Raw genomic sequence first — 17,920 nt, 5'->3', positions numbered from 1 at the left:
GTGGCCTTGCGGTTCCATTTCTGACTGCCCCTGCAACACAGAAACACATTTAGTCATATTATATAAAACACTCAAAGTAATGGATATGGAGCATCTACATCCTCAGTTACACCTGGCACCTAAATGTGACTTCTGTCATCTGATCACTCCAAGCTGCATTAGGTTCAGATCTACCAGGATGGGCCTTTGACACAGTCAGGCCACTGATTATGCATAAGCAATGTAAAGAGGTGGGGTGAATGAGGGGAAAAGTAAATTTGACACAAATTACCTTCATAATAAATCAAATGTTGTTGGTCACATACAGGTGTTCAGCAGATGTTATTGCAGGTGTAGTGAAATGCTTGTCCTTCTAGTTCCCACAGTGCAGTAATATCTAACAATTAATATCTAACAATTTCACAACAAATACCTAATACACACAAATCTAAGGTAAGGAATGGAATTAGGAATATATAAATATATGGATAAACAATGTCAGAGCAGCATAGACTGAGATACAGTGGGGGGAAAAAGTATTTGATCCCCTGCTGATTTTGTACGTTTGCCCACTTACACTTTCACTGACAAAGAAATGATCAGTCTATCATTTTAATGGTTTATTTGAACAGTGAGAGACAGAATAACAACAACAAAAAATCCTGAAAAACGCATGTCAAAAATGTTATAAATTGATTTGCATTTTAATGAGGGAAATAAGTATTTGACCCCTTTAACTTGTTGTCTGAAGATAAAATGTACATTTTACTGAACTGCGTCCAGTCAGCAGATGGACTAGATGCCTCTTAGGCCGCCCATTGTGACTCCGTCAAGAATTCAGCAGAGCAAGTTTGTATGAAGGTCTGGTTCTTAAATGGGTACATAGTTCAATAGTAATATCCTCTAAAACGCTCTGGTGACAAACTTTACTGCCCTGTTTCCAGTTGTCCACATGGCTGGAAGAACCTATTCAAGTAAGTAAGTAAATAGATTTTGAAAATGTAAAAAAACCCGATGTATTATTAGCTAACTAGCTACAGTGCAGGCTAACTCAAATGAGCTGCTAAATGAGCTAGCTATCTAGCCAACTTCAAATACTGTATAGATAGATAGGTAGCTGGTGATATTTAATTCACTTAGCTAGCGAACTTCATATTAGCTAGCTATCTATTTATCACTGTAAAAAGCAAACTCCAAATGCATTTGTAGGTAGCTAGCTAACAGCCATGGAGGAGAGTGAAAGGATAGCAGCCCCAACTGTCAGTGAGAGAGGAGGCTATTCTGGATAGGGCAGGTACTTTTGTGTAGTTCCTGTCCCTAGAAGTGAGGACGGAGATAATAGTAACATAATATTCAGTGTGGTGTAATTTGACTATAATGAAGTCTGTTTCTTGTGAGGTTTTCTGTCCTCAGATAAAGAGCTCTATGAAAGCCAGTCTACATATGAAGAGGTCCCAATGAAGAGCAGTGGTTCTCAGTCCTGGGGACTCAAAGAGGGGCACATTTTTGTTTTTGCCTTCACACTGCACAGCTGATTCAAATGATTCAAACTCATCATCAAGCTTCAAGTGGTATTTATGTATTCATTTGTGATGCCATCCTTGATATGATTCTGTTATTGTCACATGCTACACATGTACATATGTGTGCCCATGCATTTATCAATCCAATGTTATCATGATTTGTTATCAGGGATATTATACTTTAGTAATCCACAATGACCTGGTGATGTAACAGTCTAATAATTACATTGTCTTCCATATTCCTACAGAGACCCTGTAACTGGAGATTCCTTCATAACGGTTGCCTACAGTTACCTTGTAGGGCATTGCAAGGTTGGGTGACCAGGGTCATCTGGGACTGCCTCCTGGAGGAATTCAGGTGTGTGAAGGCTACCTGTGTCCTGCGTAACTTCATGAGGATGGACACGAGGACCAGGAGGGGATCTGCAGCTCGCCGCCGTGTGCCAGAGGAGGAGTCTGCTGCTCTGCAGGATGTTTCAAGGATGGGGTCCAACAACGCAGCAAGAGAGGCAATCCGTGTGCAGGAGATCTTCACCTCCTACTTCTTCAAAGAGGGTGCTGTTCCCTGGCAACACCATAGACTACACTATGCACAACCAAAGGCTCTTTTAAGAGCCATTCACATTGCAATAAGAGTATTCTTCCATTTACTGAGCTATGTCAACTGCAGTTATTCAATTCACAGTTTCTCTCCCTTTGATTTCTACTTCTCAGGTGAGGGTGCTGTTTAGGTAAGGGTGTGTGATGTCTGTACAAAAACAAAACAGACTATTTTAAATCACCCATATTGAAAAAATGTAGAACAATTAGACACCCTTATAACCCACACCTACACACTCATGTATCAATCTGATGGATTGTGTTGTGCAGTAAACAGGCTCAGGTGTATAACTGTGGCTCCTTCCACCATCAAAGAATAGGCAAGAGGGCCAACCATGGAGAATAGTAAGACACTTCATTATTTCTATAACTACGCTGTATTGTTTGTCCTTGTGTGTCCGTTCATGTTTTTCAGCATAAAGTCCTCTGCAACCACTTAGTGTGGTGTGGACACCAGGTGAGGCCACACACAGATTCCTGTGAACACTGTCGCTTTAACTACCTTATTTTCTCAATAACAGTCTCTCTCCTTCACTTCATCCCTCTCTCCTCTTCTCCCTAAATCCTCTAGGTTATATCAGCTGTGTCGGTGAACCCCTCCTGCATCTGAACTGGCTACATAGAGGGCACAGCATGATCAGAGGTGAGAGATCACCTGGTCAGGTCAACAGGAAGTATTATTAAAGAGATGCTTTACATTGAAATACAGATAGAGATGCAGTAGTCCCAGAGTTAATGATCCCAGGTCAGTTTATATTATACAGGAAGTATTATTAAAGAGATGCTTTACATTGAAATACAGACAGAGATGCAGTAGTCCCAGAGTTAATGATCCCAGGTCAGTTTTGCATTTCACCTCCTGATTGATGACTAACAATGTTAGAATAAAAAATAAAAACACAAGGTTTAAACATGCTCTCTCTCTCTCCATCTGTCTCTCGTCTGCAGGTATGTTTTGATGTGAGAGGATGCCAACCCCCAGTCCCATCATCACCACCTCACCTGCTTTTAAGAACCTTTGGGCCGACGAGAGACACTATTATGTAATTGTGATGAACTGAGAGAATATTTATGTAGCACTGTGATTCATTAATCATGTGCTGCCTTCCCTGCTCCTATGTGCTTACCTCTTTCCCTTTCTGTCTTTTACACCTCTCTCACCACCTCCTCTTTCTTCCTCTGTTTTTATAATGCACAACAGATGTGCATTGAAGTACAGATTAAACTTGTATTTATAACACTTGGATAATGAGCTTTTCAATAAAGCATTTCACATTCTCTACTGGTTGAAATGAAGTGTAATGTGATGAAATACTCCACCTATCCTGTGTTTATCAGATCAATGCAGATGAAGAGCATTAGATGTTGAGATGAACCAGTGTTAGAGTATTTACATGATGCATAGGAAGTGTAGTGTTCTGTTTTTTAACATTATATTTCTGTATATATGAATTAACTAGTTAAATCCTGTTTCTAGTCTATTAGTTACAATGTGTAACCATTGATGTCCCAGGACCAAGATTGGTAAACACTGTTGAAGTGTATAATTGTAATACATACATGCAGACACAGCGTCATTCAAAGACTGGAATTTGATACTCCTGGTATTGGATATGACTGAAAAATAATCTCAAAGACATTCATACCTAAACTGCACCTTTATTTGCCAAGGTAGAGTACATGATCAGTGAATATATTAAATGTACAGGCTACAAAGTGGGGATCTCATGCATGGTAATAACTACATGTATATACGACTTGCATCCTTGGCACAACATGATATTATATTCTACTCAATCCATAGGCTTCATTAATGTCATTCAGGCTGTTTTGAAGTTGATACAACTGGCTATGATAGCTGAGGTTCATAGGTTCTGAACTAATATGTATACCAAACGTTTGGGTCCATACACAGATCGGCTAGATAGCTAGCTACACATCCATAGGCATACAGGTATTTTAATCATCCACTGCACAATAAGCAAGAACATAGCTAGCTACGTTATTTCATCTATCTGCATGGCAAATATCAGCAAGGCAAGCTTACACAATTGTACATTCAATTTGCAGTAAATTCTGCAGCTAGCTAGATTCTATACATTCACTGTTTCACAAAACGACGGCCTGGTTTGCTGGTTGTTTCAGGAGTCCCTAAAACAACCAGAATGACAATTTCATACTCATGTCACAACACCCATAAAGCTGGTCAGCTAGCTGGCTAATGTTAGCTAGTCTGCTAGTTGGTTAATGTTAGCTAGACAGCTAGCTGGTTATTGTTAGCTAGTCAGCTAGCTGGTTAATGTTAGCTAGTCAGCTAGCTGGCTAATGTTAGCTAGTCAGCTAGCTGGCTAATGTTAGCTAGTCAGCTAGCTGGCTAATGTTAGCTAGTCAGCTAGCTGGTTATTGTTAGCTAGTCAGCTAGCTGGTTAATGTTAGCTAGTCAGCTAGCTGGCTAATGTTAGCTAGTCAGCTAGCTGGTTAATGTTAGCTAGTCAGCTAGCTGGTTAATGTTAGCTAGTCAGCTAGCTGGTTAATGTTAGCTAGTCAGCTAGCTGGTTAATGTTAGCTAGTCAGCTAGATGGTTAATGTTAGCTAGTCAGCTAGCTTGCTAAATCGCGATTTTCGTAAATAAACTTTATGATAAGAAAAAGCATAATCGTTTGTCTCTACATTAACTAACATTCCTGTCAACTGTACATGTTTCTGCATGATTCGTTATGACGTTATAATCCCTTACATTTGCTTCCATCCTAGTATTTCTGTCCGCCATCTTTGATCCAGTTCAGTTCTGTGTAGGGGTACCCCTCTCTCCTAGTATTTCTGTCCTCCATCTTTGATCCAGTTCAGTTCTGTGTAGGGGTACCCCTCTCTCCTAGTATTTCTGTCCTCCATCTTTGATCCAGTTCAGTTCTGTGTAGGGGTACCCCTCTCTCCTAGTATTTCTGTCCTCCATCTTTGATCCAGTTCAGTTCTGTGTAGGGGTACCCCTCTCTCCTAGTATTTCTGTCCTCCATCTTTGATCCAGTTCAGTTCTGTGTAGGGGTACCCCTCTCTCCTAGTATTTCTGTCCTCCATCTTTGATCCAGTTGAGTTCTGTGTAGGGGTACCCCTCTCTCCTAGTATTTCTGTCCGCCATCTTTGATCCAGTTCAGTTCTGTGTAGGGGTACCCCTCTCTCCTAGTATTTCTGTCCACCATCTTTGATCCAGTTCAGTTCTGTGTAGGGGTACCCCTCTCTCCTAGTATTTCTGTCCGCCATCTTTGATCCAGTTCAGTTCTGTGTAGGGGTACCCCTCTCTCCTAGTATTTCTGTCCTCCATCTTTGATCCAGTTCAGTTCTGTGTAGGGGTACCCCTCTCTCCTAGTATTTCTGTCCACCATCTTTGATCCAGTTCAGTTCTGTGTAGGGGTACCCCTCTCTCCTAGTATTTCTGTCCGCCATCTTTGATCCAGTTCAGTTCTGTGTAGGGGTACCCCTCTCTCTTAGTATTTCTGTCCGCCATCTTTGATCCAGTTCAGTTCTGTGTAGGGGTACCCCTCTCTCCTAGTATTTCTGTCCGCCATCTTTGATCCAGTTCTGTGTTGGGGTACCCCTCTCTCCTAGTATTTCTGTCCACCTTTTTTGATCCAGTTCAGTTCTGTGTAGGGGTACCCCTCTCTCCTAGTATTTCTGTCCTCCATCTTTGATCCAGTTCAGTTCTGTGTAGGGGTACCCCTCTCTCCTAGTATTGCTGAAGAAAGTCTAACAGTCACTAGTGCAGCAGCAGCCTCCCCCGGTCCTAGTGCGGCCTGGTAAGAAGTTTAAGATGCGATGGAACGGTTGACGGGAAAAAAAAATCACAGAAACAATATATTGACTGATATTGATTTATTTAGGGGGGGGGGGCTAATGAATATTTTAGGACCAGCGATGTTCCTTATTCCTACCCTTTAACTTTTTACTCAACTGCGTTACCCACTCCAGTCAGCAGATGGCGGTATGGGAATTTCAGGCGATGCTGTTGGTGTGACGTATAATGTAGTGGACGGAACGCTTCTTACAACAGCAGCAACAGTTAGTCAGACACCACGGTAGCTTGCTAGACAAAATAGCCGAACCAATAAAGCTCTTTAGACACGTTAGTGTATATTAGCCACTGTGTTTTAAACCCACTACTGTCGTCTAGTTAGTTATCCGTTTTAATTTCATATTTACGGTGTTGTTGTTATTATTCAGCTAGCAGGCTGGTTAAGTTAGCATTAGCCTAGCTAACTAACATCCCCGACCATGCGGTCACTGAGTTACTCTCCTCCTGCTAAAGAAGAGAATATCACAGTAAAACAAGAAGTAGAGGGTGAGGCCGTTACTGTGAAAGAAGAAAAATACGCGTTCAGAGTGAAAGAGGAGGAGGATGTTACAGTAAAAGAAGAGGAGGATGCAGTTTATGGAGTGAAAGAGGAAGAGGGGGAGATGACTGTTACGTCGATAGAGGAGGAAACTGGACATCTGGGCCCGGTTTCCCAAACGCAACTTAAGGCGTCCAATGGTTCTAACGGTGAACTTAGCCATAAGATGGGTTTGAGAAACCGTTCCCTGATTAACACTAGTAAGTACTGTCTTAAATACAGAGGTACAAACTCTGCAGTTGTTGAACTGATGTGTGGTGTTAAAGTGGAAATATGCAATAGCTACATCCATATTGTGACTTTTATATTAGTTATTTATAGCCATTGATTCTTGAAGAATATAACACATGTCTCATGAGCTTAGTTCAACTGTTGTTCCCCATCATAACCACAAATAAGCTTTTTTTACGCCAACGTCTAGAAATAATGTAAATCAACACTGTATAGCCTCAACATGGTTAAAACTATGATGTTGATATCATGGATTGCCAGTCCTTGCATCCATAGGTCAGTCTATGAGTTTGAAAGTAGTTACATTTCTCCAGCCCCATCATCTTATTACCAAAACAGTGTTTGAACTGCAGATTTGGTTGATTGATGTGTGGGTTTTTTAAACAGCAACAAAATGGCTGCTCAGAGACGTGGTTTGGTAAACAGCTGAGGGATGGAGAAATGTAATAACTCTCAAATTCATAGAGAAAGCTATTGTAGCAACCTTCAGGCTATCCCCTGAATTCACTACACTATGAATACAAAGACTGGCCATCCATGATGTCATAATGATAGTTTAAGCAGGTTTCTAGGCTATATAGTATATTCTAGAATTCATCCATTATGTCATAATGATAGTTTAACCAGGTTTCTAGGCTATATAGTATATTCTAGAATTCATCCATGTCATAATGATAGTTTAACCAGGTTTCTAGGATATATAGTATATTCTAGAATTCATCCATGATGTCATAATGATAGTTTAACCATGTTTCTAGGATATATAGTATATTCTAGAATTCATCCATGATGTCATAATGATAGTTTAACCAGGTTTCTAGGCTATATAGTATATTCTAGAATTCATCCATGATGTCATAATGATAGTTTAACCAGGTTTCTAGGCTATATAGTATATTCTAGAATTCATCCATGATGTCATAATGATAGTTTAACCAGGTTTCTAGGCTATATAGTATATTCTAGAATTCATCCATGATGTCATAATGATAGTTTAACCAGGTTTCTAGGCTATATAGTATATTATAGAATTACCAGTGTAGATTTCCTGTGCAGGTCAAATTATTACAGCTGTTGATAAGTCATTGTATAATATTCAGCCAATTTTTTTCATGTCATTACATTAAAGGCGAAACATACCTAGATTCAATAACATTCATGTATTGGTTTGAAACCTTTGTTTTAAACCCTTCTCAAATTTGGAGCCTTGACGGGTTTGTAAAAAACGGTTTGTCAAAAAACACTTATTTATTTAAATGTAACCTTTATTTAACTAGGCAAGTCAGTTAAGAACAAATTCTTATTTCCAATGATGGCCTACCCCGGACGACGCTGGGCCAATTGTGCCCCACCCTATGGGACTCCCAATCACGGCCGGTTGTGATACAGCCTGTAGTGACGCCTCTAGCACTGAGATGCAGTGTCTTAGACCGCTGTGCCACTCGGGAGCCCCAAAATCATGTTCTAGTGCTGTCCTCACCTAAAATACATCTTGGTCAACCAAGAGTCATCTGTTCTTTCTACCAATCGCTCCATGTGTTTTAATAAAATCAACTATATGTACTGAACTTGTCTGATGCTTTAAATAAGCATGCCCCTTTCAAAAAATGTAGAACTAAGAACAGATATAGCCCTTGGTTCACTCCATACCTGACTGCCCTCGACCAGCACAAAAACATCCTGTGGCGTACTGCACTAGCATTGAATACTGCCCGCGATATGCAACTTTTCAGGGAAGTCAGGAACCAATTCACACAGTCAGTTAGGAAAGCAAAGGCTAGCTTTTTCAAACAGAAATTTTTATCCTGTCGCTCTAACTCCAAAAAGTTTTGGGACACTGTAAGGTCCATGGAGAATAAGAGCACCTCCTCCCAGCTGCCCACTGCACTGAGGCTAGGAAACACTCACCACCGATAACTCCACAATAATTGAGAATTTCAATTAGCATTTCTCTACGGCTGGCCATGCTTTCCTCCTGGCTACCCCAACCCCGGCCAACAGCTCCCCACCCCCCTCAGCTACTTCCCCAAGCCTCCCCATCTTCTCCTTCACCCAAATTCAGATAGCTGATGTTCTGAAAGAGCTGTAAAACCTGGACCCGTAAAAATCAGCTGGGCTAGACAACCTGGACCCCTACAAATCAGCTGGACTAGACAACCTGGACCCCTACAAATCAGCTGGGCTAGACAATCTGGACCCTCTCTTTATAAAATTATCCGCCGCCATTGTGGCAACCCCTATTACTAGTCTGTTCAACCTCACTTTCGTATCGTCCGAGATTCCTAAAGATTGGAACACTTCCGCGGTCATCCCCCTCTTCAAAGGGGGTGACACTCTAGACCCAAACTGTTACAGACCTATATCCATCATGCCCTGCCTTTCTAAAGTCATCAACATCCAAGTTAACAAACAGATCACTGACCATTTCGAATCTCACCGTACCTTCTCCGCTGTGCAATCCGGTTTCCGAGCTGGACACGGGTGCACCTCAGCCACACTCAAGGTACTAAACGATATCATAACCGCCATCGATAAAAGACAGTACTGTACAGCCCTCTTCTTCGACCTGGCCAAGGCTTTCGACTCTGTCAATCACTGTATTCTTATCGGCAGACTCAACAGTCTTGGTTTCTCAAATGACTGACTCGCCTGGTTCACCAACTACTTCTTAGATAGAATTCAATGTGTCAAATCGGAGGGCCTGTTGTCCGGACCTCTGGCAGTCTCTGTGGGGGTACCACAGGGTTCAATTCTCGGACCGGCTCTTTTCTCTGTATATACCAACGATGTTGCTCTTGCTGCGGGTGATTCCTTGATCCACCTCTACTCAGACGACACCATTCTGTATACATCTGGCCCTTCTTTGGACACTGTGTTAACCTCTCTAGGGTAGGGGGCAGTATTTTCACGGCCGGATAAAAAAACGTACCCGATTTAAACTGGTTACTGCTCTTTTCCAGAAACGAGAATATGCATATAATTAGTAGATTTGGATAGCAAACACTCTAAAGTTTATAAAACTGTTTGAATGGTGTCTGTGAGTATAACAGAACTCATATGGCAGGCCAAAACATGAGAAGATTTCATACAGGAAGTGCCCTCTCTGACCATTTCTTGTGCTTCTGTAGCATCTCTGTCGAAAATACAGGATCTCTGCTGTAACGTGACAATTTCTAAGGCTCCCATAGGCTCTCTGAAGGTGCCAGAAAGTGGAATGAGATCTCTGCTGTCTCTGGGCTAGGTACAGGAGTGCTGTTTGTGAGGGGTCAGGCTGGTGGCTCAGAGACAGGAGATGCGCGGCCCCGAGAAGTGGCCATGTTTTTCTTTCAGCCTTTGACCGAAAACAACTACGCCCGGTTGGAATATTATCGCTATTTTACGAGAAAAATAGCATAAAAATTGATTTTAAACAGCGTAATGGAATATTTTGAATTTTTTTTGTCACGACATACATCATATGAATCACATAAAGTCATATGTTTGAGAAATTGAAGTAATAGCATTTTTAAGGTTTTTCGTATTTCGCGCCACTCGATTCCACTGGCTGTTGACTAGGTGGGACGATTCGTCCCACATACCCGAGAGAGGTTAACCTGTCTAGGCGAGGTCAACAGCCAGTGGAATCGCGTGTCGTGAAATACAAATACCTCAAAAATGCTATAACTTAAATTTCTCAAACATATGATTATTTTACACCATTTTAACCTGTTAGGGCTAGGGGGCAGCATTGACACGGCTGGATAAAAAACATACCCGATTTAATCTGGTTACCACTCCTACCCAGTAACTAGAATATGCATATACTTATTACATATGGATAGAAAACACCCTACATTTTCTAAAACTGTTTGAATGGTGTCTGTGAGTATAACAGAACTCAAATGGCAGGTCAAAACCTGAGAGATTCCTTTACAGGAAGTGGCCTGTCTGACCATTTGTTGAACTTCTTTTCCATCTCTATCATTTACTAAGGATCTCTGCTCTAACGTGACACTTCCCACGTCGTCCATAGGCGCTCAGAGCCCGGGAAAAAACAGAATGTCGTCATTCCAGCCCCAGGCTGAAACACATTATCGCCTTTCTCAAGTGGCCGATCAAGAGACACTGGCTTACGCGCGTGACCCCGACCGCCCCCGCCTTTGGGATTTTTTCCTCTGTTTGCCGAAAAGGAGATTCCCTGTCGGAATATTATCGCTTTTCTACGAGAAAAATGTCGTAAAAATTGATTTTAAACAGCGGTTGACATGCTTCGAAGTACGGTAATGGAATACTTAGAATTTTATTGTCACGAATTGCGCCATGCGCGTGACACTTCTTTACTATTTCGGATAGTGTCTGGAACGCACGAACAAAACGCCGCTATTCGGATATAACGATGGATTATTTTGGACCAAACCAACATTTGTTATTGAAGTAGCAGTCCTGGGTGTGTATTCTGACGAAGACAACAAAAGGTAATGAAACTTTTATAATAGTAAATATGATTATGGTGAGTGCTAAACTTGCCGGGTGTCTAAATAGCGAGCCCGTGATGCCTGGGCTATGTACTTAGAATATAGCAAAATGTGCTTTCACCAAAAAGCTATTTTAAAATCGGACATATCGAGTGCATAGAGGAGGTCTGTATCTATAATTCTTAAAATAATTGTTATGCTTTTTGTGAACGTTTATCGTGAGTAATTTAGTAAAATGTTAGCGAATTCCCCGGAAGTTTGCGGGGGGTATGCTAGTTCTGAACGTCACATGCTAATGTAAAAAGCTGTTTTTTGATATAAATATGAACTTGATTGAACAAAACATGCATGTATTGTATAACATAATGTCCTAGGGTTGTCATCTGATGAAGATCATCAAAGGTGAGTGCTGCATTTAGCTGTCTTCTGGGTTTTGGTGACATTATATGCTGGCTTGAAAAATGGGTGTCTGATTATTTCTGGCTTGGTACTCTGCTGACATAATCTAATGTTTTGCTTTCGTTGTAAAGCCTTTTTGAAATCGGACAGTGTGGTTAGATTAACGAGAGTCTTATCTTTAAATGGCTGTAAAATAGTAATATGTTTGAGAAATTGAAGTAATAGGATTTTTAAGGTTTTGAAAATCGCGCCACAGGATAGCAGTGGCTGTTACGTAGGTGGGACGAATTCGTACCGCCTAGCCTAGAGAGGTTAAAGACAAGACTCGTTAATCTAACCACATTGTCCGATTTCAAAAAGGCTTTACAGCGAAAGCAAAACATTAGATTGTCAGGAGAGTACCCAGCCAGAAATAATCAGACACCCATTTTTCAAGCTAGCATATAATGTCACAAAAACCAAAACCACAGCTAAATGCAGCACTAACCTTTGATGATCTTCATCAGATGACACTCCTAGGACATTATGTTATACAATACATGCATGTTTTGTTCAATCAAGTTCATATTTATATCAAAAACCAGCTTTTTACATTAGCATGTGACTTTCAGAACTAGCATACCCACCGAAAACTACCGGTGAATTTACTAAATTACTCACGATAAACGTTCACAAAAAACATAACAATTATTTTAAGATTTATAGATACAGAACTCCTTTATGCAATCGCGGTGTCCGCTTTTCGGTGAAAGCACATTTTGCAATATTCTGAGTAGATAGCCCGGCCATCACAGGCTAGCTATTTTGACACCTACCAATTTTGGCACTCACCAAACTGAGATTTACTATAAGAAAAATTGGATTACCTTTGCTGTTCTTTGTCAGAATGCACTCCCAGGACTTGTACTTTACACCCAATGTTGTTTTGGTTCCAAATAATCCATAGTTATATCCAAATAGCGGCGTTTTGTTCTTGAGTTCAAGACACTATCCGAAGGGTGATGCGCTGGCGCGTATCGTGACAAAAGATTTCAAAATATTCCATTACTGCACTTCGAAGCATGTCAAACACTGTTTAAAATCAATTTTTATGCGATTTTTCTCGTAAAATAGCGATAATATTCCGACCGGGAGACATTGTTTTCGTTCAAAGACTGACAGAAGAAATGGTGTCTTCACGTGCATGCGCGCACCCGTGTCATTGTTCTCAGATCGACCACTATCCAAATGCGCTACTGTTTTTAGCCCAGGGACTACAGAGTCATCATTCAACATTCTGGCGCCTTCTGAGAGCCTATGGGAGCCTTAGAAAATGTCACGTTACAGCAGAGATCCTCTGTTTTCGATAAAGAGGCTATAGAAGGCCAAGAAATGGTCAGAGGGCACTTCCTGTATAGAATCTTCTCAGGTTTTGGCCTGCCATATGAGTTCTGTTATACTCTCAGACACCATTCAAACAGTTTTAGAAACTTTAGGTAGTTTTCTATCCAAAGCTAACAATTATATGCATATTCTAGTTTCTGGGCAGGAGTGATAACCAGATTAAATCGGGTAACATTTTTATCCGGCCGTGAAAATACTGCCCCCTATCCATAACAGATTAACAAACCTCCAAATGAGCTTCAATGCCATTCAATGCAATACCAAACTCCTTCTGTGGCCACCAACTGCTCTTAATTGCTAGTAAAATTAAATGCATGCTCTTCAACCAATCTTCTCTGCACCCGCCGCCTGACTAGCATCACTACTCTGGACGATTCTGACTTAGGTATTTGTTGTTGTCCACATATTCTAAGTGTCTGGTAAACTCTCCTTCCAGACTCATATTAAAATATTAAGCATCTCCAATCCAAAATTAAATCTAGAATTGGCTTCCTATTTCGCAAACAAAGCCTCCTTCACTCACACTGCCAAACATACCCTCGTAAAACTGACTATCTTATAAATCCTTGACTTCGGCGATGTCATTTTCAAAATAGCCTCCAACACTCTACTCAGCAAACTGGATGCAGTCTATCACAGTGCCATCCGTTTTGTCACCAATCCCCATATAGCACCCACCACTGCGAACAGTATGCTCTCGTCGACTGGCCCTCGCTACATATTCGTCGCAAAACCCACTGGCTCCAGGTCATCTACAAGTCTTTGCTAGGCCGCCTTAACTCAGCTCACTGGTCACCATAGCAACACCCACCCATAGCATGCGCTCCAGGAGGTATATCTCACTGGTCATCCCCAAAGCCAACACCTCCTTTGGCCGACTTTCCTTCCAGTCCTCTGCTGCCAATCACTGGAACAGGAAAAAAATGTATGCATTCACTACTGTAAGTCGCTCTGGATAAGAGCGTCTTCTAAATGACTAAAATGTAAAAAAATGGAAGGAATTGCAACAATCGCTGACTTTAAAGACTTATATCTCCCTCACTACCTTTAAGCATCAGCTATCTGAGCAGCTTACCGATTGCTGCAGCTGTACACAGCCCATCTGTAAATAGCCCATCCAACTGCCTACCTCATCCCCATGTTTTTATATACTTTTTTTGCTCTTTTGCACCCCAGTAACTCTACTTGCACATCATCTGCACATCTATCACTCCAGTGTTAACCTGTTTAGGATAGGGGGCAGTATTGACACGGCTGGATAAAAAACGTACCCGATTTAATCTGGTTACCACTCCTACCCAGTAACTAGAATATGCATATACTTATTACATATGGATAGAAAACACCCTAAAGTTTCTAAAACTGTTTGAATGGTGTCTGTGAATATAACAGAACTCATTTGGCAGGCAAAAACCTGACACGGTTTCAGGCAGGAAGTGGCCTGTCTGACAAGGTGTCGTTCTTCTTGTCTCTGTTTATTGAAGAGTGAGGATCTTAGCTGTCCCGTGACACTTCCTACGGCTGCCATAGGGTCTCAGAAGGCGGCAAAAAGCTGAATCGTGGCTTTGCAGGCTCTGGCTGAAACAAAGTAGCGCGTTTGGGTAGTGGCTGGTTACAGTACTGTGAGACTCAGGCGCGTGCCCGCGTCGACCGAAAGCTTTGTTTACTTTCCTCAGTTTAGCTAAATGGACATTCCCGGTCGGAATATTATCGCTTTTTTACGAGAAAAATTGCATAAAAATGGATTTTAAACAGCGGTTGACATGCTTCGAAGTACGGTAATGGAATATTTAGATTTTTTTTGTCACGAATTGCGCCATGCGCGCGACCCTGATTTACCATTTCAGATAGTGTCTGGGACGCACGAACAAAACGCCGCTATTCGGATATAACGATGGATTATTTTGGACCAAACCAACATTTGTTATTGAAGTAGCAGTCCTGGGTGTGCATTCTGACGAAGACAACAAAATGTAATCAAACTTTTATAATAGTAAATATGATTATGGTGAGTGCTAAACTTGCCGGGTGTCTAAATAGCTAGCCCGTGATGCCTGGGCTATGTACTTAGAGTATTGCAAAATGTGCTTTCACCAAAAAGCTATTTTAAAATCGGACATATCGAGTGCATAGAGGAGGTCTGTATCTATAATTCTGAAAATAATTGTTATGCTTTTTGTGAACGTTTATCGTGAGTAATTTAGTAAAATATTAGCGAATTCCTCCGGAAGTTTGCGGGGGGTATGCTAGTTCTGAACGTCACATGCTAATGTAAAAAGCTGGTTTTTGATATAAATATGAACTTGATTGAACAAAACATGCATGTATTGTATAACATAATGTCCTAGGGTTGTCATCTGATGAAGATCATCAAAGGTTAGTACTGCATTTAGCTGTCTTCTGGGTTTTTGTGACATTATATGCTAGCTTGAAAAATGGGTGTCTGATTATTTCTGGCTTGGTACTCTGCTGACATAATCTAATGTTTTGCTTTCGTTGTAAAGCCTTTTTGAAATCGGACAGTGTGGTTAGATTAACGAGAGTCTTGTCTTTAAATAGCTGTAAAATAGTCATTTGTTTGAGAAATTGAAGTAATAGGATTTTTAAGGTTTTGAAAATCGCGCCACAGGCTTCAAGTGGCTGTTACGTAGGTGGGACGAATTCGTCCCGCCTAGCCCATAGAGGTTAATTTGCTAAATTGTAATTACTCTGCTACTATGGCCTATTTATTGCCTTACCTCCTTAATCCATTTGCACACACTGTATATAGATTTTTCTGTCGTGTTATTGACTGTACGTTTGTTTATCCCACTTGTAACTCTGTGTTGTTTGTGTCGCACTGCTATGCTTTATCTTGGCCAGGTCGCAGTTGTAAATGAGAACTTGTTCTCAACTGGCCTACCTGGTTAAATAAATAAATAAAATCTTAACTTTATTGACAACACCCAAATGGATACTGTCATTAACGCAGTTCTTCAATAATTACACATAATTCTTAATGCTTTAGCAAACATTTTATTAAACAGGACATTCAAAAATATCCTTACAATTATAATCCAAGGTAGTGTGAAATGAACTCATCATCAACCTGGAAATGGATGTTACTCCCCTGAGTTTCCCCCATTCACATTCAGAATACATTGTGAAAAACTAAAATCTTTGCTCACCATTTTTGCTCCAGGCAGATATCGTACATCCGTAACTATCGGTTTCCTCATTAGCAGGGAGGAGTTTCTGCAATCAAATTACCCTCGTGCCGCAATTTTAGCAAACACAGAAAGGGGCCTATATTGGAGACCAAAACTTGTCTGGCACACTGCTTAGAGGTTCAACAACATGAATAACTTATTTCTAGCCTACAATCATCGATGTTACTACGAATGTGAAAACAAGACAAAATATGACTATTCTTGCTCATTTTAAGGCAAATATCAAATAATTTTAACATTCATTACAGACGTCAATTGTTGTCCAACATCATGGCTACGCTGTTGGCATCACCTTTTACAGTGGATTTCCGCTGTTGTGGGCCTTTAACCATCTGTCTGACTTTGTTGTTCACACAGGAGCGATATGGGACTATCGTGGATCCTCTGGGGAGCCTCAACAACCTCATGATGCTGACGAGGCAGAGAAGAGTCTCTCCAGATCAGAACTCCTCAAGAAACACCTGCAGAGACCCACAGGGAAGAGAACTCACTGCTGCTCTGACTGTGGGAAGAGATTCACCTCCTCATCAGGCATTAAAATTCATCAGAGAACACACACAGGAGAGAAACCCTATAGCTGTGATCAATGTGGGAAGAGTTTTGGTAAATCTAGCAATCTGACATCACACCAGAGAACACACACAGGAGAGAAACCATATAGCTGTGATCAGTGTGGGAAGAGCTTTACTGAGTCTGGGGGTCTGACTAAACACCAGAGAAGACACACAGGAGAGAAACCTTATAGCTGTGATCAATGTGGGAAGAGTTTTGGTCAATCTAGCAATCTGACAGTGCACCAGAGAACACACACAGGAGAGAAACCCTATAGCTGTGATCAATGTGGGAAGAGTTTTGGTAAATCTAGCAATCTGACATCACACCAGAGAACACACACAGGAGAGAAACCATATAGCTGTGATCAGTGTGGGAAGAGTTTTACTGAGTCTGGGGGTCTGATATTACACCAGAGAAGACACACAGGAGAGAAACCTTATAGCTGTGATCAATGTGGGAAGAGTTTTGGTCAATCTAGCAATCTGACAGTGCACCAGAGAATACACACAGGAGAGAAATCCTATAGCTGTGATCAATGTGGGAAGAGTTTTGGTAGATCTGGCCATCTGACTCAACACCAGAGAACACACACAGGAGAGAAACCTTATAGCTGTGACCAGAGATAATCTGATTAAAGATCTCTGATCAAACATCAGAAAATACATGAAGGAGTTGTTTCATGATATCAATGAATTAATGTCACAATGTAGAATGTTTTAACATTGTAGAAGGAGTATTTTAATTATGTCACAATGTAGAACCCTAAACGTTTGTCCCCTGTTCTATTGATTTCAACATGATATGGATATTAGCCTCAGGGGGAAATCCAGGCTCTGAAATGGAAGAGTACTATTTATGAGATTTAACAAAAAGTGACTAACAAAAAAAGAGCTGTGTTACACTTACCATGTTGGTGACCCACTTGAATCACAATGCAACACTTCAAAATGTAGATAGCTGTTTTCTATAAATTGTCCTCTAACCAGGGATGTACACATTATTCCCAGATTCCGTGTGGTTTTTGAGCTGTTAGTTTTAACAGGACGTGCAACCTCATCTCCCTCCTCTCACGCAATTGATCTCAACATGATATCGATGAGTTATGAAAAATCAGTGTTGTGTTCCTTTGTTCCGTGACCCCGACATTTAAATGCATCACTCCAAAATGTAGCTGACTGTCTTCTGCAGGTTGTCCTCTAACC

General features: G+C 41.0%; 1 protein-coding gene across 1 annotated transcript; it reads left to right on the top strand.

Annotated features, from left to right (window-relative positions):
- The first annotated feature begins 6,080 nt into the window (after nt 1–6,080).
- LOC145877316 (uncharacterized) lies at nt 6,081–17,488 on the top strand. The gene is made up of 2 exons (XM_082972630.1): nt 6,081–6,105; nt 16,521–17,488. The coding sequence occupies exons 1-2, from the start codon at nt 6,081–6,083 to the stop codon at nt 17,342–17,344; spliced, it is 849 nt and encodes a 282-aa protein (XP_082828756.1). The 3' UTR covers nt 17,345–17,488.
- Nucleotides 17,489–17,920: the final 432 nt, after the last annotated feature.

The sequence above is a fragment of the Salmo salar genome, unplaced genomic scaffold (genome assembly GCF_965601325.2).
Source record: "Salmo salar unplaced genomic scaffold, fSalSal1 ptg000858l, whole genome shotgun sequence".
Classification (NCBI taxonomy): domain Eukaryota; kingdom Metazoa; phylum Chordata; class Actinopteri; order Salmoniformes; family Salmonidae; genus Salmo; species Salmo salar.
The sequence above is the reverse complement of the archived record's forward strand: the minus strand, read 5'-3'. Positions and strand labels throughout refer to the sequence as shown.

Coding starts and splice junctions, on each gene's coding strand:
- LOC145877316 (XM_082972630.1), top strand. CDS start 6,081: ATGGGAATTTCAGGCGATGCTGTTG. Junction 6,106..16,520: donor AATTTCAGGCGATGCTGTTG/GTGTGACGTATA, acceptor TTGTTCACACAG/GAGCGATATGGGACTATCGT.